This window comes from Schistocerca gregaria, chromosome 2 (genome assembly GCF_023897955.1).
Source record: "Schistocerca gregaria isolate iqSchGreg1 chromosome 2, iqSchGreg1.2, whole genome shotgun sequence".
In the NCBI taxonomy this organism is placed as follows: Eukaryota; Metazoa; Arthropoda; class Insecta; order Orthoptera; family Acrididae; genus Schistocerca; species Schistocerca gregaria.
Genome location: NC_064921.1, coordinates 358,900,558 through 358,922,428, shown reverse-complemented (window position 1 = coordinate 358,922,428; position 21,871 = coordinate 358,900,558). Strand labels below are relative to the sequence as shown.

The 21,871-nt window shown below is 44.6% G+C and overlaps 1 protein-coding gene across 1 annotated transcript in view; it reads left to right on the top strand.

The window, feature by feature from the left end:
- The window catches only part of LOC126337064 (circadian clock-controlled protein daywake-like), a 66,198-nt gene that overhangs the window by 26,478 nt on the left and 17,849 nt on the right, over positions 1–21,871 (top strand). Inside the window, exons 4-5 of the mRNA XM_050001393.1 lie at positions 4,936–5,069; positions 10,165–10,314. Of these exons, the coding sequence (XP_049857350.1) occupies positions 4,936–5,069; positions 10,165–10,314 (284 nt within the window). The remainder of the gene's footprint in view (positions 1–4,935; positions 5,070–10,164; positions 10,315–21,871) is intronic.

The following is a 21,871-nucleotide window of genomic DNA, read 5'->3' as shown; positions in this document are numbered from 1 at the left end:
ATGTCTGGGGAGTTTGGTGGCCAGCTGAAGTGTTTAAACTCAGAATAGTGTTCCTGGAGTCACTCTGTTTCAATTGTGGACGTGTGGGGTGTCGCATTGTCCTGCTGGAATTGCCCAAGTCCGTCGGAATACACAATGGATATGAATGGATGCAAGTGACCAGACAAGATGCTTCCGTACTTGTCACCTGTCAGAACCGAATCTAGACATTCAGGGGTCTCACTCCAACTGCACACGCCCCACACCATTATAGAGCCTCTTTGAGCCGTCCCCTGCTGAAATGCAGGACCCATGGATTCATGAGGTTGTCTACATTTCGTACACGCCCATCTGCTCAATACCATTTGATACGGAGACTCGTCCGCCCAGCGACATGTTCGCAGTCATCAACAGTCCAATGTCGGTGTTGACGCGCCCGGGCGACGCGAAAGGATTTGGGTTGTGCAGTCATGAAAGGTACACGAAAGCCCATATCCACCTTCTTCAGGTGGGAATATCTTGAAGATGGGTGTAGATACAGCAGGCTCTACACTTCCGATTGGCTTCCTGTCTCCCAGAACCGACCTGGGACTGGATAGAAGGCAATACTTTTGCCAATGGCGAATGGTCAAAGAAGAAAGCCACCAAAAGGCAATGCAAGAAATTCCTTTGACTTCTAGAAGTGCGACAACAGAAAGAAAAACCGTCTCCCAACAAGGTGGTCATTAATCTAACAAATAAGGAACTGGATGGGCCAACACAAGAGGTGCTATCCAAGGGCCTAAACTTCACCTCGGCTCCAAGCACCCAGCCGAAACGGAACATCATGAGTGGAGTAGAGCAAGCTATAAGGAGACTACCTGAAGAAGCTGCAGAAGAAGAAAGAAGACGTCTGCAGAGTACGAGACAAAGCAAAGATGCTGAAGAATAACATGTCGGCGGCAGAACGAAAGGCGTTACAGGCAGTCAGGGAGGACCAGGACACAGTAGTCTTGGCAGCGGACAAAGGCAACGCCACGGTGCTGCTTAAATCAGAAGACTATTGGCAGAAACTCGATGCCCTCCTGCAAGATCCTGCCTATAAAAGACTAAGGAAGGACCCCACCACAACGGTGACCCGCAAGACCGTTGAGATGCTGAACAACCCGGGACTAGAGAAGGAGATCATCAGGAAGCCGTACCCGAGGGCACCGGCGCCACCACCACGTCTCTATGGCATCCCAAAGGTCCACAAAGAAGGTGTCCCATTACGGCCTATTTTAAACACTATTAACTCGCCGACATATGGTTTTGCTAAGCATTTATCACAGATGCTAAACCCCTTGGTGGGTTACGGTCCACAACATATGAAAAACTCGGCTGAGTTTGCGAAAGTCCTTAAGGGAATGCGGCTTAAAAATGAAGACCTACTAGTCAGCTTCGATGTGACATCCTTATTCACACGAGTATCAATAGAAGACTCCCTAGCTTTACTCGAGGAACACTTTGAGGACGATATCATCAAGCTCTTTCGCCATTTTCTAACCACCACCTATTTCAAGTGTGGTGGGAAGTTCTACGAACAGATAGATGGTGTAACTATGGCGACCCCCCCCCCCCCCCACCACCACCACCACCCCCCTGGGAACCAGGCATAGTCGGCCTATACATGGAGCACTTCGAAAACTTCGAAAAGCTAGCACTGGACACTGCTAAACACAGGCCAAAAGCCTTCTACAGGAACGTTGACGATACCTTTGTAGTTTGGCCACATGGCAGGGACAAACTACTAGAGTTCCATCAACACCTCAACAGCATACATGGAATGTTCAAATTTACCATGGAGATTGAAGAGAACAAAAGCTTACCCTTTCTGGATATCCTGATCACAAGAAACATGGACGGCACGCTGGGATACGCAATGTATAGAAAGAAAAGACACACGCAAATAGCTGCCACCACCCTGCGCAACGCAATACTGTACTCAACACCTTATTGTATAGGGCCAGGTCCATCTGCGATAAGGAAAGTTTGCCACGAGAATTGCAACACCTAAAGGACACCTTAAAGAAAAATGGATAGAGTGAGACACAAAGAAGGAGAGCTCTGAAGACCGACCACAAGAAGAGAGAAGAGAGACCGGATGAAGACGAAGCAATGGGCTGTGCGTTCTTGCCATACCCGGTCCTCCGACGTCTAAGATCGCAAGAATTCTCAAGAAACATAAAGTGAAGATCATTTTCGGTGCAGCAGGAAAAATCAAAGACCTTCTCGGTTCAACTAAGGTCTGGCGACACCAGGTGTCTACAAAATCGGATGCGAATGTCGGATGCAATATATAGGACAGACGCAGCTTTGCATCTCACAGCGCCGCAGTGAACACATTAGGCACGTACGCTAGGGGCAGACCAACAAATCCGCTGTGGCGAAACATAGTATTGACGAGAAGCACACCTTCGATTTCGAGGACACAAAGAAAATATGCACTACAAACGTATTTTGGGACTCAGTAATCAAAGAGTTAATACAAATACTATTACAAGAAAACCTAATCAACCGTACAAATACTATTACAAGAAAACCTAGTCATCCGTGATAATTGCTACCACCTCAGCACAGCCTGGGAGCCTGCAATCAGGAAAATCATAGAAGAACGTTCCGTTTCACCAAGGGCCGCGGACGGAGCAGACAGAGAAGGACGCCGGGACTCGAACCCCGCACACGCCTCCCCCCCCCCCCCCCCCCACCACCACCACACCACAGACGATATCCCTACTCCCCTAGCGCAGAACCGCCAAGTACCTTGGCGTAACCTTGGACTGTCGTCTCACGTGGAAACCCCACATAGACGAGGTCCACAGGAAGGTCTGCGCCAGAATGTCCATCTTATACTCAATCCTGAACTCAACCAGCTCCCTTCCATGCCCAGTAGCAGTAAACTTGTAGCTGGCCCTGATCCGGCCAGTCATGGAATATGCAAGCCCTGTCTGGGGATACGTGGCGAAGCAGCACCTGGACAAACTCCAGAGGCTGCAGAACCGCTCCCTCAGGAGGGCATTGCATCTACCCCTCGGATTCCCCATAGATGATCTGCACGCCGCAGCTGAAATCCCACTCCTGCGAGAGCGTTTCCAAGATCTGGCAAGGGCTTTCTATGAAGGTTCTTCCAGATCAGGAAACGCCCTCATCATCCACTCGCTAGGTCGGTATGACATGTCCCGCGATAAGCACAAGCGCCCTATGACGATATTCGACGATTAAGTCGAAGAGAAAAATCCCAACACCCAATCCCTAATCGTGTTCCTTCCTATATAACACCAATCAACTCGCCTACCTCAGGCAATTACCAGACACAGACAGAACGATCATCACATATCACAGACACCAAAAAACTATAGAAAAATCACACACACACACGTTAACAGGGAATAAAAGCCGAAAGGATACAAACTCCCCCCTCACACTTCCCCAAAGAGGGGAAAGTAAAAGATGAGAGCAGTAGAACGATATCCCGACGCTTCGCCTGAAGATGATGGAGACGCATTCCATCGAAACGTTGCTACGAGACTACGATGCTACTCGGATGACAACCCGTGAAGACTTCATATATAAAATTCCCCGAGAAATCCTACACTCGCATAAAATATACATCTTCGAGTTAAAATTTTCGCCATATACACACTCAAAAATTTTGATTATTCTACTCTATTTAATGTTCACGTGCTACATCAAATGTTCGTATGACTCTGTTTGTTGTACAGCATTGAATATATTGGTCTCAAAATTAAGGGAGCATCCATTTTCAGAGCACCATTTAATAATTCCTTGAAAAACTTTGTTAAAAAACCCTTTTATTGCTTTCTCTTCAATGGGATTTATTGTAAGACCAGTATCTTTTATAAAGAGCATGTTGAATGTTAAGTGGAGGATCATTCACTTGTATACGCCGGCCGGAGTGGCCGTGCGGTTCTAGGCTCTACAATCTGGAACCGAGCGATCGCTACGGTCGCAGGTTCGAATCCTGCCTCGGGCATGGATGTGTGTGATGTCCATAGGTTAGTTAGGTTTAATTAGTTCTAAGTTCTAGGCGACTGATTACCTCAGAAGTTAAGTCGCATAGTGCTCAGAGCCAAGCCATTCACTTGTATAACAAATAGGAGCGGACCAAAAATTGAACCACACAGGAAACCCTTTGTGATTTCTCCCCAGTCACTAAAGTTTCCTACCCTTCCTACACTGTTTGAATTTTTCAACACAAATTTGTGCATCATTTATTAAGAGCGTGACATGCTCTACACAATCACACACCTTGGAAGGACCACAAAAATACCAGCTGACGATATTTTATTATTTAAGGCTTGTAATATGTGGTGGATCAACGTATAAATATCATTCTCAGTCGAGCCACCATTCTGAAATCCATACTGTGATATGCTAACTACATTATTTGTACTTCAATGTGAGACTGTTATTGACTACACTATTGTTCGAGAATTTTCGTAAAAGATGTGGACGATAGTTATTTAAATCTTTCCTTTCGTCTTTCTTAGAAAGAGGTTTAGCAGTTCTCAATTTTAATCTGTCTGTAAAAATTCCCTGTGCCAGTAATGCATTACATATAACACTGAGCTCATTACTTATTAAGTTAGAGGAACTTAATGAAGTCAAAGCTAAGCGACACTTGAGTTGGTATAAAGAATGGAATGACCCATGCGTCTAGCTCCAACTACTATTCCGCCTTCAAAGTTTGTTGTTTCTTTTCGGATGGCCATAATCACATCGGACACCTTTTTACACGAATCACCTGAGTAAAGCGACCACTCCGCCGATGGTGTGTCTTTTTATACCTTGTGTAAGCGATACTACCGCCATGTGTGTATGAGCATAACCATATCCGAGGTGACTTTTGTCACCTCGGTGTAAAATGGCCTTGGCTTCAGTGCTCTTCTGCGATGTACCAACTACTGAGTTGTGCAGGTTCAACCCGAAGGCGTTCAGCCTGGACAGCCGGCTGCAGATCCCTCGGCTGAGCATCGACGCCAAGTACAAGCTGTCCGGCCGCCTCCTGGTGCTGCCCATCAACGGCAACGGCGACGTGCATATAGAGCCCGGTAAGTACAGCGCGCTGAGTGGGGCAGCGACTCGCACCACAGAACGCAGCCTGGTCCTACGCTTGCTCTCTCTGCTCGTACTTCTCTTTTACCCAGACTTTGTTCCATTAGTGACAACGTTCGGTTCATATTCTCTGCAACGTTGCATTGACATGTTAACGTGCTCACGAGATTTAATTTGGCATCGCCGAGGTAGTTGGGGAACTGAGGGTGAGTATTTCCGGCGTATGCATTAGAGAAAAGCATACTGGACGTTTAACTCTTAAGAGCTACATTTCCTTGAAGGTACACCCTCAACTTCTTTTTCTAGAATGGAGGAAGCGGGAAGAAGGGGAAAGGGGTAGGCGGAAAATCATTACTCACAGGCGCACAGGGTATTGCGGTGTTCCAATGGCGAAAGTTGAAAATGCTGTGTACGACCAGACCTGAAGCCAGCTTCTCAGCTTCTCTAGAACAGTTGCCTTAACCGCCCGACCACCAGGATACTCCACTTTGGCAACCCACATTCTGATCTTAGCGCACACTGCACCGCAGCGTCCCTTGTCAGTTACTCCACCTACTCGCAAATTCTCGATGCTCTGATCGGCTGGAAATCGTGATTTCCCAACTACCACTTTCTTTTTCTTCCGCCTTCCTCCATTTCAGAAAATGAAGTAGAAACAATACTAGGTTACGTTAACACACAAGAGAGCGATGGCTGTATGATACACTGTGTGATCAAAAGTATGCGGACACGCCAAAAAACATACGTTCTTCATATTAGGTACAGTGAGCTGCCACCTACTGTTAGGTACTCCATATCAGCGATCTCAGTAGTCATTAAACATCGTGACAGAGCAGAATGAGGTGCTCCGCGGAAGTCACGGACTTCGAATGTGGTAAGGTGATGGGTGTCATTTGTGTCATACGTCTGTACGTGAGATTTCCACACTACTTAATATCCCTAGATCCACTGTTTCCGATGTCGTAGTGAAGTGGAAACGTGAAGGGACACGTACTGCGCAAAAGCGTACAGGCTGACCTCGTCTGTTGATTGATAGAGACCGCCGACAGTTCAAATTGTTCAAATGTGTGTGAAATCTTATGGGACTTAACTGCTAAGGTCATCAGTCTCTAAGCTTACACACTACTTAACCTAAATTATCCTAAGGACAAACAAACACCCCCAGGCCCGAGGAGGACTCGAACCTCCGCCGGGACCATCCGCGCTGACTGCAGCGCCGCCGACAGTTAATGAGAGTCGTAATGTGTAATAGACAGACATCCATTCATATCATCACACATGAATTGCAGACTGCATCAGTACTATGACTCAGATGGTAGAGCTCTTGCCCGCGAAAGGCAAAGGTCCCGAGTTCGAGTCTGTATCTGGCACACACTTTTAATCTGCCAGGAAGTTTCATATCAGTGCACACTCCACTGTAGAGTGGAAATTCTCATTCTGAGTACTATGACAGTTAGGCGGGAGGTGAGAAAACTGGGATTTCGTTGTCGAGCAGCTGTTTATAAGCCACACATCATGCCGGTAAATGACAAGCGTCGCCTCGATTGGTGTAGGAAGCGTAAACATTGGACGACTGAACAGTGGAAAAACGTTGTGTTGAGCGGTGAATCACAGTACACAATGTGGCGATCGGATGACAGGGTGTGGGTATGCCGAATGCCCGGTAAACGTCATCTGCCAGCGTGTGTAGTGCCAACAGTAAAATTCGCAGGCGGTAGTGTTATGGTGGGGTCGTGGGTTTCGTGGAGGGGGTTTGCATCCCTTGTTTTGCGTGGCAGTATCACAGCACAGGCCTACATTGATGTTTGAAGCACCTTCTTGCTTCCTGGGGATGGCGGTTGCATCTTTCAACACGATCGAACACCTGTTCATAATGCACGGTCTGTGGCGAAGTGGTTACACGACAACGTTCCTGTCATGGACTGCCATATACAGAGCCCTGACCTGAATCCTATAGAGCACCTATGGGCTGTTTTGGAACGCTGACTTCATGCCAGGCCTCACCAACCGACATCGATACCTCTCCTCAGTGCACCACTCCGTGAAGTATGGGCTGTCATTCCCCAAGAAACCTTCCAACACCTGATTGAACGTATGCCTACGAGAGTGGAAGCTGTCATCAAGGCTAAGGCTGGGCCAACATCATACTGAATTCCAGCATTGCCGATGGACGGCGCCACGAACTTGTAAGTCATTTTCTGCCAAGTGTCCGGATACTTTTATTCACATAGTGTATATGTTTGGGTGCCGATGCACAAATATTATTCGAAGCTCAGCGGGAATCACAAATAATATGCACTAGGAGGTGTAATGCACAAGGGAAGCCGCAATACAGCGTGCGACATGTTGGATTTTCTTAAAAAAGGGTGGTTACATTGCATCTAAATGTGGCGAACTAACTGTTGTACTCATCGTCCTATGCATAGAGACAGCACTTTAGCAAACGAATGGACGCCAAAATATAATATTATACCCAGGAACAGAATGGATTATGTGTTCGTCTCTGTCCAAAGACCAACAAACAATATTTACAGATGTACTACTTACTCGTAGCATCATTTAACGAATAACGTGTGGAACAGATGCTGTATGGTGGTTAACAGTGGTCTACAGTTGCACGCTGGGGTAATAAATAGTTAAACACGGTTAATGCGTTATGTAATCGAAAAAAGAAAACGGTAAATGGAGGACATTGAAGTAAGGAAACAAAAAACTGGAGTATATGGCGGAGACAACTGCAAATAGACTGCAGTTTAAAAAAGAAGCTATTTCAAATGCAGAAGCAAGGCTTGTTAATTGCTTTAAACACAGGAAGATATTAGCATTTTTTCTGTAAATAACAATGGAAAGCAGCCATACGTTGGAGTACTGGTCGATATAATGTAAGAATCGAAACCGTTTAAGGGAGACACTTGAAAAAAAATGTTTATAATGCTCCATTCAAATCTGAATCTGCTTTAAAAATATGGGTGAATAGATGTTGTACACCCAGATATATAACAAGCGTTTGCAGTGCTCTAGCCGATGGAATAATAGATTTTAACCGTAATTTCTTTGCAGAAATGGTTAACTTACAGTTCTAGAGGGCTATACGATGTTGGAATACGAGGGGTGATAACCAGAAATGGAACTAAAGAATATTTAACATCATGCTTGCGGGAAATGTAAGAAACCCCAAGGTGTTCTGTGTAGGGAGGAGAGCTGGGAAACTTAGTTAGTTCATACAAAATCCTGCTGAGAGATAGTAAATGGATGCGGAAGGCAAGGCGGTGTAGGAGGCGTTCGAGGACATGGAAGGAGTTGTACAATTTGATGGAATGAATTGGCATAAAAGAGAGTTGGTGGATAAAAGGTTTTTTTGAATGTGGAGTAAGGCGAAGGCATACATTTCCCACGTTCGTACGCTTAGTGGCTTTATTCATTGAACATTGTCAGCTTGTTGTTCTGTGCTTAGCAGTAGAAATAAACAATAATGCTCTTAAAGGTATTATTGAGCAGATTTATGCCAACATTCTCACTCTCAATTTCAGGAACTCCCAACATATTAAACTATGCACATCTGAAGGTACTATACAACTGGCAAGTGTAGCACGTGCTGAGGATATAACTGGGCACGAAAGTTCTAAATTTTGAGATGGCCTATTGATGAGAATTGAAACTGGGAGAAACACATTTTGGAATTCCCAGAACAACTTGATCAGCTATATTTGTGCTTCGAATCATTGCAAATCTTGGAAAGAGACAAACAAAAAGATATATTTTGCGTATTTTCATTCAACGATGTCATATGGAATAATGTTCTGCGATAACTCATCATTGGTCAAGAACGTATTGTAAGAATCATATACTTTGTGCCCACCGACGTTCATCTTGGAGACATTTCTTTGAAGAGTAAGGCATTTTTTACTACTGCCTCACAGGACGTTTATTCCCTCAAGACGTTTGTTGTAAATAATCAACTGTAGTTCAAGAAGAACAATGATGGACGTAATTGCATGATGAATAGAAAAAATAACATTATTACTCCACATTAACGTTGACTTTAGCTTAAAAATGGATGCAGAATGCTGCAACAAAATTTTTCACCGCTTACTCAATGGTATTAAATGTCTGACAAGATAGCAAAGTTAACTTTGAACGCAAACGAAGAACTTCTCTCTTTGTAATGTGTAAAATGGGGTCTGAAGGAATTATTAACTCACGTTTGTCTTTAAAAAATTGCAAATGATCAGCATGTAGCTACATTTACACATGTACGTCAATGTGAGTTTGATATGACTCGTACCACGTCATTACGACTGATCGTCAAATGATGTATAGAATATGAAACTAACTAATTGACCAGTTTCGCTGTTGGTTTACGGCCGACATTTAGTCCGAGGTATTTTAGTATGCTAGATAATTCGATCGGACGATTGTAAGAAGTGGACCGAGCGAGGTGGCGCAGTGGTTAGTACACTGGACTCGCATTCGGGAGAACGACGGTTCAATCCCGTCTCCGGCCATCCAGATTTAGGTTTTTCGTGATTTCCCTAAATCGTTTCAGGCAAACGCCGGGATGGTTCCTTTGAAAGGGCACGGCCGATTTCCTTCCCAATCCTTCCCTAACCCGAGCTTGCGCTCCGTCTCTAATGACCTCGTTGTCAACGGGACGTTAAACACTAACAACCACCACCACCACCACCATGTAAGAAGTGACGTAGAAGTCAAGGAGGCGCTTCGAGGCATCCATCCTAGAATTCTTCGAAAGGACCATGCACGTTACGATTTCGCAGAAATGTGCACGGAATGTGCTCATCGACCCACTCCTGCATTGTCTTTGTCCCATTACGAGGCCTGTAAAAATTGTGAGCTCTTTCATGGAGCAAAACGCTCAGTGTTCCTTGCTCGGTACATGCGTCCTATGCCGGTCTTAGCAAGCTGCTTTAACTCTAATCGTCTTCAGTCAGTGAGTCATGTAAATTTGGTGTTTCTACTTAAAGTATTTGGATTAGATCATTTTTCCACAAGTGTCTAGTCAGTAGTTACACTGCACAAACATACAATTTTATCACTCTCGTAATGATAACCTGTTATTTCTTCTTTCTGCAGAGAACATGGACGTGAGGGTCCACCACAAAATGTCCTTGGTAGAACGGGAAGGTCGTCGCTTCTTCCACGTCGACAGCTCGAAGGTCAACTTCACTGTCGGCGGTCTCAAGATGGAGTTCACAAACCTTTACAATGGCCAGAAGGCTCTGGGTGAGTAATGCACGAACATAGTGCGGTACATAGGGGACGCTTGCTCGGTCCCATTCTTTGATTCTGATTCGCAAAAAAATGTACTTCCATGTTTTGAAACAGGAGCAAAACTCCCTCTGGTAGTCATTTTCTGCACTCAATAAACATGACAAAGCGGACAGAGATTGCTGCAGAGATTTTCCCCTTTTGGCGGAACTCTTTTGAAAAGTTTACTTGCAAGATGAACTTGACTCGATATTCTTGTTTTATCATTAACTTTACTCCGGTTTGTTAATGATATTTATGGGAATGAAAACAATTTTTCTTTTGCTAAACATACCATCGCGTGACGTTAGTAAGTGTAAATTTAAAGCTCCCTCAGTTATTAATCATTCTTCTTTCATCTATTTGAAATTATTCAGATTGTTAGGGAAGGCAAACATTGAATTGTGAGAGAGAACAGGAATGCGACAGCAGCAAAAGCAAGAGAAGGAAAAATAGAAGGTGTGCAGGTGGAAAGAAATAAAACGGAAAGCCGCCTGTTAGAAATTTGCACATAGTGAAATCTAATCATTGGTAAGATTTGGTTTACCAATCATGAAAGCCTGTTGTATATGAGGAACGGACCTGAAGACGCCGGACGAGTTCATGTAGATTATAAGATGGTGAGACAGAGATTTAGAAATCAAACTGTAAGCTGCAAAACGTTTCTTGGGTCAAATTGTAGACGGTGACCATAACATAACGGCCATGAACTGCGGATTAAATCTATAGAAATTACAGAAAGGTAGGAATTTAAGGTGATGAGACCTGGATAAACTGAAAGAACCAGAGCTTGCTGAGAGATCCGAAAATAGCATTAGGTAACTATTGTTTGGAGTGTGTAGGAGATAAACAGTAGTAGACAAGTGAGTAAATTTGGGAGTTGGTATAGTGGAAGCTGCAGAGGAGCAACTAAGCAAAGACTCAAGGTCCAGTAGAAATCTTAGGTATCACACGAGATACTGAATACTGAATTTGATTGACAAAAGGAGAAGATATAAAAACACGGAAAATGAAGTAATCAAAAGAGGATGCAGACATGTAGATTAAGAGAAAGTACAATGTGGTGAAGTAAGATTGGCTATTGTAGAAAAGCAAAGCTGTAAAAGTATGCCAGCCTGTGGAAAAGATAGATGCCGCCTTAAAAAAATCAAGGAAACCTTTGGAGAAAGAGCTCAGACTGCAAGCAAGGTTGAGCGTAGAAAGTAAAGTTGAAAAGTGGAATTAGAACTTGAAGGCAGTTTTACAGAAAGGAAAGAACAAATGATGTAGATGAAATGGCAGATATGATGCTGCGAGAACCATTTAACTCAGCGTTGAAAGACCTCAATTAAAACAACGTACCTGTTGCAGACGAGACTCCCTCGGGATTATTGTTTTTGGGAGGACATACCGCTGCATAACTGTTCCACATAATATGCAAGATATGTGACACAAGTGAAATAGCCTCAGACTTCAACAATTTAATAAACCCAACTGCAAAGACGCATGGTGCCGGTAAACGTGAATATTATCTAACTACCAGTTCAGTCAGTGGTGGTTGCAGGTTACTAAAACGGAATGTTTACAGGAGAATGGAGACTGGCAAAAGCACACCTCGGGAAAGATAAGTTTGGGTTCTGGTGAAATGTAAGAACACTGACACTAAGACTTATCTTAGAAGATAGTTTAAGAAACGCAAATCTACGTCTGTAGCATTTGTAAATTTAGAGAAAGATAGTGATAATGATGACTGGAACACACTATTCTAAATTCTGAGGATAGCAGGGATACAATAAAAGGAGCGAAAGATTATTTACAAATGGTTCAAATGGCTCTGAGCACTATAGGACTTAACATCTATGGTCATCAGTCCCCTAGAACTTAGAACTACTTAAACCTAACTAACCTAAGGATATCACACAACACCCAGTTATCACGAGGCAGAGAAAATCCCTGATCCCGCCGGGAATCAAACCCGGGAACCCGGGCGTGGGAAGCGAGAACGCTACCGCACGACCACGAGCTGCGGACGATTATTTACAACTTCTAACAGAAGCCAGATTGCAATTATAGGAGTCGAAGCAACTCAGCTAAAAGAAGGGATCGGTTGAAAAGACACATCCTCAGGGCTCAAGAAGTCATTAGTTTGGTAGTGATGGGACGTTGAGAGGGTAAAAATTGTAGAGGGAAACTGAGACATCAGGAAGAAGATCCAAATGGATATACACTATGTAATCAAAAGTATCCGGACACCCCCAAAAACATACGTTTTTCATATTAGGTCCATTGTGCTGCTACCTACTACCAGGTACTCCATATCAGCGACCTCAGGGGTCATTAGACATCGTGAGAGAGCAGAATGGGGCGTCCGCAGAATCCACGGACTTCGAACGCAGTCAGGTGACTGAATGTCACTCGTGTCATACGCGGGATTTTGACACTCCCAAACATCCCTAGGTATACTGTTTCTGATGTGACAGTGAAGTGGAAACATGAAGGGACACATATAGCACAGAAGCGTACAGGCTGACTTCGTCTGTTGACTGACACCTTTGGGATATTTTGGAACGCCGACTTCGTGCTAGGCTTCACTGACTGACCTCGATATCTCTCCTCAGTGCATCACTCCGTGAAGAAACCTGATTGAACGTATGCCTGCCAGAGTGGACGTTGTGGTCAAGGCTGAGAGTGGGCCAACACTATATTGTATTCCAGCATTACCGATGGAGGGCGCTACGAACTCGTGGTCATTTTCAGCCAGGTGTCCGGATACTTGTGGTCACATAGTGTACAGGGTGACCCGAAAGTATGTTAACATTCGGAAACGCAACAATTCATGAAATAACGTAGGCAGAGAGTTAAAGCTTGAGACACATTCCTGAAATGACATGAGGATTCATTGAAACCAGGGACGAGTGCCAGTAGATAGCACTGGACAGCGACACGTCAGTGACGCCGCATGAGAATCGTGTGTAAAATGAGGTGTAGTGAGAGAGGGAGTCAGATGCGCCAGCAATCGCAAAAAGTTGTCTTTACCAGGAAAAGCGCTGTAAGTGATCCCTTGCAATGGAATGGAGTAGCCGCTACTGCAATGAAGATCCTGTGACAAATGTCGCTGTTCAGGAATCTGCCACGAGATTCGAAGTCAAGGGTTGTTTATACGATCGGCCCAGTAGTGGGCTACAATTGCTTGGACAGTTCAGGACGAAATGGAGACTTTCGCAGTTTCATCTCCGGATAATGAAGTCAGTGTTCATGAAGTCTGACGTGGAACCCGCATTTCACGCACTGCTATTTGGAGGGCACTAAGATGTACCCTCCAAAGCTATTTGTACAAAATCTGGCGTCATCATGAACTTTTAGCCGCCTGTTTTGCGACACGGAGAGAATTTGCGGTGTGGGCACTTCAGAAAGTGTGGGGAGAAGACGATTGCTTGCTAAAGTGTTGTAGACCAACGATACCCATGTCACACTCCGTAGGTCTATCAACACCCAAAACTGCAGAATTTGGGCTACCGAAGACCCTATATCTGTCGTTGGAAACCCACTACATGACGAGAAAGTCATGACATGGCTTGGATCTACGTCATCAATCGTGGTCGGACCCGTATTTCTTCACGGAAATGCAGGGCGATGCTTTTCATACCGTCAGCGTGACGGGCGCGAGGTACGCCGATATTGGGAGTATGGCGATATGTTATAGGGTCACATTATCCCTAGATTGGCTGATAAGCATCTGCTGGAAGGTACGATTTTTAATGATGGTGCTCCACCACATACTGTGAAAGATCGCCGGCCGCGGTGGTCTAGCGGTTCTAAGCGCTCAGTCCGGAACCGTTCGAGTGCTACGGTCGCAGGTTCGAATCCTGCCTCGGACATGGATGTGTGTGATGTTCTTAGGTTAGTTAGGTTTAAGTAGTTCTAAGTTCTAGGGGACTGATGACCATAGATGTTAAGTCCCATAGTGCTCAGAGCCATTTGAACCATTGTGAAAGATCTCTTACGCACATCGTTTGGTGAGGATCGCGTGCTGAGCCGTCACTTCCGTCATTCTTGGTCTCCCAGGTCCCCAGCCTCAGTCCGTGTGATTACTGGTTGTAGGGTGACCTGAACCTAAGATCAAATAAGGCAGCAGGGATACATTCCATCAGAATTTCATTGGAGAAACTGGCAACGAAACGACTATACACGTTGGTGGAAAACAGTGGGAGCAAACTCCTAAGCTCATCGGTCCCTAGGCTTACACACTACTTAATCTAACATAAACTAACTTACTCTAAGGACAACACAAACAGACATGCGCAAAGGAGGACTCGAACCTCCGACGGAGAGAGCCGCGCGAAATGTGGCAAGGCACCTCAGGCCACAAGGCTACCCCGCGCGGCTAATGTTGGTGTGTAGAATGTATGAGTCTGGTGAGTTATAGTCTGCTTCTGGAAAAAATATCATCCACTCAATTTCGAAGACTAAAAGAGGTAACAAGTGCGTGAACTATCGCACAATCAGCTTAACAGCTCATGCGTCAAAGATACTTACAAGAATAATATACACAAGAATGGAAGAGAAAATTGAGGATATGTTAGATAACGATCGGTTTGGATTTAGGAAAGGCAGAGGCACCAGAGACGCAATTCTGACGTTGTGATTGATAATGGAAGCGAGACTAAAGCCACGTTCATAGGATTTGTCGATCTGGAAAAAGCGATCGACAATGTAATGTGGAGCAAGATGCTCAAAATTCTGAGGAAAATAGAGGTAAGCATTTGGGAGAGACGTGTAATATACAACTTGTACAAGAGCCGAGAGGGAGTAGTAAGAGTGGACGACCAAGAACGAAGTGGTTGGATTGAAAAGGTGTAAGACAGGGATGTAGTCTTTCACCACTGCTGTACAATCAGTACATCGAAGAAGCAATGATGGAAATAAAAGAAAGGTCCAAGAGTGGAATTGAAATTGAAGGAGAAAGGATATGAGTGATACGATTCGCTCATGACATTGCTATCCTGAGTGAAAGTGAAGAAAAATTACATGATCTGCTGAATGGAATGGAATGGAAAGTCTAATGACTACGGATTGAGGGCAATGAGAAGTAGCAGAGATGAGGTCTGCTGGAAACTTAACGTCAGGGCTGCTGGTGGCGAAGTAGATGAAGTTAAGGAATTCTGATACCTGGGCAGCAAAGTAATCAACGACGGACACTCGCATTCGGAAGGGCGACGGTTCAGTCCCACGTCCGGCCCTCCTGATTTAGGTTTTCCGCGATTTTCCTAAATCGCTCCAGACAAGTCCCGGGATGGTTCCTTTGAAAGAGCACGGGCGACTTCCTTTCCCGTCCCTCCATAATCCGATGAGACCGATGACCTCGCTGTCTGGTCTCCTCCCGGAAACAACTCAACCCAACCCCAACGACGGACGGAGCAAGGAGGATATCAAAAGCAGACTAGAACTGGCAAAAGGGCATTCCTAACCAAAAGAAATCTACTAGTATCAAATGTAGGCCTTAAATTGAGGAAGAAATTTCTGAGATGTACGTTTGGAGCACAGCATTGTATGGTTGTGAAACATGCACTGTGGAAAAACCGGAACAGAAAGAGAATCGAGTCTTCTGAGATGTGGTGCTACAGAAGAATACTGAGAATTAAGTGGACTGATAAAATAAGGAATGAGAAGGTTCTGCGCAAAATCGGAGGGGAAAGGAGTAGGGACACGGTGATAGCACATTTGTTAAGACATCAGGGAATGATTTCCATGGTACTAGAGGGAGCTGTACAAAGCAAAAACCGTAGAGAAAGACAGAGACTGGGTACATCCAGCAAATAATTGAGGACGTAGGTTGCAATTGTTACTCTGAGATGAAGAGGGTGACACGGGAGAGGAATTCGTCTTTTGGACATTTGGTGCCCTTTCTTTGGTTTTAGTAAAAAAAAAAAAAACCTATCACTTTAAGGATGTGTTTCAATGCTTACCTCACTTCGTCAGTCCGTCAAGTATTGAATTTTCAAATTTTAACGACTTTTGGCTCACCCCAAACGTTGGAGAAGTTACACAGAGCAGAGGATATGCACAGGATAGGCCAGCGTGGAGAGTTGTACCAAGCCAGTCTTCGACCTGAAGACCGACACAAAGACGCACATAAGACTAGTTAAAGTGTCTTATAAATAGCACACTATATGTAACAACTTTGGCATTAGTTGATGAAATGCTTTAGCGTGGACATGTAACTGTATTTTAATTGCAATTAGCACTGAAACTGTGTCTACAGTGTTTTAAATGGATTGTGCAACGAAAAGAGAATAAATATTGTTTGGAAAATGGAGCTCATCGATTCTCAGTGAAATATAATTTTCTTCAGTATAGATAAATTACGTCCATGTCTTTAAAACAACGTAAAATTATGATCGTCATTGTCGACATTGAGTGCATTGGAGGTAGTTGTTTTTGGCAGGTTCGTAAAATGATAAGTTGGAGGCGATAGTAGAAAAAGAAATGTTGTACTGAAGTAAAGCACACGCAATAAATTTCATAGTTTTAGAAAGGCTGAATTGTGTGAAGAGTGTGATGTAGGATTGATGTAGCAACGAAGTTTGTGACATGTGGCTAGTTAATACAGGAAAAAATTATGACAAAAATTTCAGTCATCTGTTGGTATAGTTCAGTATCTCTGAAGAAAGAAAGGGAAGGCTGCCGTTCGTGATATGAGGATGACCTGACGTTGGGTAGGCTAAGAGAGATGTCTGTAGGGATAGGATGGGTATCATGTGGATGTAGTGGACTGTCCACTATTTGTTGAACTACCATTTGGGCTCGAGCCCACACTGCTTTCTTACGTCAAGTACACTCCTGGAAATTGAAATAAGAACACCGTGAATTCATTGTCCCAGGAAGGGGAAACTTTATTGACACATTCCTGGGGTCAGATACATCACATGATCACACTGACAGAACCACAGGCACGTAGACACAGGCAACAGAGCATGCACAATGTCGGCACCAGTACAGTGTATATCCACCTTTCGCAGCTATGCAGGCTGCTATTCTCCCATGGAGACGATCGTAGAGATGCTGGATGTAGTCCTGTGGAACGGCTTGCCACGCCATTTCCACCTGGCGCCTCAGTTGGACCAGCGTTCATGCTGGACGTGCAAACCGCGTGAGACGACGCTTCATCCAGTCCCAAACATGCTCAATGGGGGACAGATCCGGAGATCTTGATGGCCAGGGTAGTTGACGTACACCTTCTAGAGCACGTTGGGTGGCACGGGATACATGCGGACGTGCATTGTCCTGTTGGAACAGCAAGTTCCCTTGCCGGTCTAGGAATGGTAGAACGATGGGTTCGATGACGGTTTGGATGTACCGTGCACTATTCAGTGTCCCCTCGACGATCACCGGAGGTGTACGGCCAGTGTAGGAGATCGCTCCCCACACCATGATGCCGGGTGTTGGTCCTGTGTGCCTCGGTCGTATGCAGTCCTGATTGTGGCGCTCACCTGCACGGCGCCAAACACGCATACGACCATCAATGGCACCAAGGCAGAAGCGACTCTCATCGCTGAAGACGACACGTCTCCATTCGTCCCTCCATTCACGCCTGTCGCGACACCACTGGAGGCGGGCTGCACGATGTTTGGGCGTGAGCGGAAGACTGCCTAACGGTGTGCGGGACCGTAGCCCAGCTTCATGGAGACGGTTGCGAATGGTCCTCGCCGATACCCCAGGAGCAACAGTGTCCCTAATTTGCTGGGAAGTGGCGGTGCGGTCCCCTACGGCACTGCGTAGGATCCTACGGTCTTGGCGTGCATCCGTGCGTCGCTGCGGTCCGGTCCCAAGTCGACGGGCACGTGCACCTTCCGCCGACCACTGGCGACAACATCGATGTACTGTGGAGACCTCACGCCCCACGTGTTGAGCAATTCGGCGGTACGTCCACCCGGCCTCCCGCATGCCCACTATACGCCCTCGCTCAAAGTCCGTCAACTGCACATACGGTTCACGTCCACGCTGTCGCGGCATGCTACCAGTGTTAAAGACTGCGATGGAGCTCCGTATGCCACGGCAAACTGGCTGACACTGACGGCGGCGGTGCACAAATGCTGCGCAGCTAGCGCCATTCGACGACCAACACCGCGGTTCCTGGTGTGTCCGCTGTGCCGTGCGTGTGATCATTGCTTGTACAGCCCTCTCGCAGTGTCCGGAGCAAGTATGGTGGGTCTGACACACCGGTGTCAATGTGTTCTTTTTTCCATTTCCAGGAGTGTATTTCGACTAAACACCATTCACAAATTTTACGAGGTGTCATAATTTTATGAGATGAAAACTCACATACACAGGTAGCCAACTTTCTTCATTAAAGTTGGTTCTGTCGCATGAGAGTGTGTCTATTGTTTTCAGCTAATAAATATTGTTGTTTTCCGCGCACACGATCGTAATAAAATTGGGACTAACGGTTGATAAGACGTTACTTCCACTGAATTATTGTCCGATCAGTGTGCTGTATACACAATCTACCTTCACGATGAAAATTATCTCACATAACATGTCAAACTAGTCTTGAGTTTCAAGTGGAGTGATTTGAGAAAGACCAACAAATGAAGGCAATGTTCAAAAGAAACTGTTTTACAGATTAAAGTGGATTGGTTCAAGAAAGATGCAACAAATGTAGACAATGGAATGTTCTTTTTCACAAGTGAACAACGCTTCGAGTATCTGAACTTTGCGAACATTTCATGGTTCATATTCGTGTCCTCTATAACGATAGATGTGTTTAATCTACTTTCACGTGTAGTCAGAGAAAGAATATAATACAATGTTATTTAGCTCAAAAATCGGTAATGTACAGTACGATAGAAGAAATTTGACATTCTAGTACAGTTTCCACTTCTAAAACGTAAGCGAAATAAAAATGGCACTGAGAATATTTCATGCACCTTTAGACAGGCAACCAAACTTATATCATTTGCACTGGGATGGATGATATAAGCCGGCCGGAGTGGCCGAGCCGTTCTAGGCGCTACAGTCTGGAACCGCGCGACCGCTACGGTCACAGGTTCGAATCCTGCCTCGGGCATGGATGTGTGTGATGTCCTTAGGTTAGTTAGGTCTAAGTAGTTCTAAGTTCTAGGGGGCTGATGACCTCAGAAGTTAAGTCCCATAGTGCTCAGAGCCGTTTGAACTGTTTTTTATGATGTAATTTGTGCAGATGACATAACTTCGGTTGCCTGTCTTAAGGTTCACAAAAAATTCTCAGAGGCAGTTTTATTTTGCTCACTTTCGTATATTTACGTCACCCAATTTACAGTACTACAAAGAGAGCCGTTGATGTTTTGCTCTAATCATCCTAACTTGTGCTTCAAGTAATCTGAATGTACACTTTGTCTCACAGTCCAGTAATATACATGAGTATTCAGAAACACCGTAAATCAATGTTTTATTTGTTTGCTTTTGGGTACTAATGTCTGATGTTACTGTTTAATATCAATTATGTTTTAATTCAATAAACGAGGCAGACTGTTGTTGTCCTAATCTTTTCGTCTCTCTAAAAGGTATTCTTCAAACTTGTTCTATTTTTTTTTTCTTCACTACCAGCAAACCTACTGACAGGCAGTTTTCCGCTGTTGCTCCCTTTCGAAATTATATGTGCCAGTGCATCATAATCGTAAATATTGTAGGACACTTGGAATTGTTTTCTGTCACTCTGCAGCGCAGTGTGAGCTAATTCTGAGAATACCTGACTGATAAAACTGTGTGCCGGACAGGAACTCGAAACTGGAATGAATGATGCTTGTTGTACACGTCTTCACATTACGTCGTAGCCGTATTTTCACCATTTGGAAGAATATACGTTAAGAGTATATTGAATAATTTGCAATTTTGTGAAAACGAGTTTCGTTGTCACGTACGAAAATTACTTTTTGTCTTCTAACTGGAATTCCACCTCTTAATCTTACTTTCGAATCCGACATTAATCTAGAGAACCGAAAGTTCTGGAACTTGCACGGCAAATGTTTAAATATAATTTTCATGGAATATCAGTTATGTGTTACAGTCACTGTATACCACTTACATCACTCAGTGTCTCACCAGTCGCTAATCTGGGTGGGAAAGGATTGTTAAAATTGTAAGTGACAAATTGCAAAATAGTAGAGTACAAAGAGCAATGTAAAATATAGATAGATTTCTTGCGACCATAAGAGTGGTGTAGATGACGTAGTGCCACTGAACAACGCGGAAAGATCAAGGCTGGCACTCCTAACTGACTCCCACAGCACAGTCATAAAATTAACGTGTCTCAAGGTGCAAACAATTATCAAGTAATGCCTCCGGGAAAAACCGTTGCGTAAGTCAACAACTGAATTCATTACGCACAGTGTAGCACATTCTAAGTCTCCTACCCCTACATTGATGACAGTGCCACTAAAGCAGAGTTGTAAAACACGGTTTTCCAAAACTCCTTGACCAAAGGAGACGATGTAAATATTCCTTAATTCCAATCAAGAACAACTTCCAAGATGAGAAACGTGGAAGTAGATATCCTCAGTATAGCAAAGCAGCTTAAATCACTTAATAAAGCCAAGGCCTACGATCCAGATTGTATACCAGTCAGGTTCTTTTGAGAGAATGCTGATACAATAGCTCGATATTTAGCAATTATATACAACCGCTCGCTCTCAGAAGGATCCGTACCTAAAGACAGGAAAATTGTTCAAGTCACGTCACTACCCAAAAAGGGAAGTAGGAGTAACCCGCTGAATTACAGGCCCATGTCACTGACGTCGGTTTGCAGTAGGGTTTTGGAACATATGCTGTGTTCGAACATTATCAATTGCCTCGAAGAAAATGATTTATTGACACGCAGTCAGCACGGATTCAGAAAATATCGTTCGCGTGAAACATAACTAACTCTTTATACTGATGAAGTAATAAGTGCTATCGATAGGGATGTCAAATTAATTCCATATTTTTAGGTTTCCAGAAGGCTTTCGATGCTGTTCCTCACAAGCGTCTTCTAACCAAACTGCGTGCTGTGGAGTAACGCCTAAGTTGTGGGACTGGATTCGTGATTTCCTATCAGAAAGGTCACAGTTCGTAGTAATAGATGGAAAGTCATCGAGTAAAACAGAAGTAATATCCGGCGTTCGCCAAGGGAGTGTTCTAGGTTCTCTATTGTTCCCTATCAACACAAATCAAAAAAAGTTTTGCATCACCTCGGTTCAGAGAGTTCCGGAACCTTTACAGAATACTGGAATACATAGCAACATAAACATCATTTCCGCCCATTTTACTGCTCATGAAAACCACACATTGCATATGGTACCACCGTACAGCGAGACCTTAAAAGGTGGTGGTTCAACCTGCTGTACACACCGGTACCTCTGACACCCAGTACCACGCCCTCTTGCACTGATGAATGCCCGTATTTGTCGTGGCATACTATCCATGAGTTCATCGTGGCACTGTTGGTCCAGATTGCCCCACTCCTCAACAGCGATTCGGCGTACATCCCTCAGAGTGTCTGGTGGGTCACATCGTCCATAAATAGCCCCTTTCAATCTAG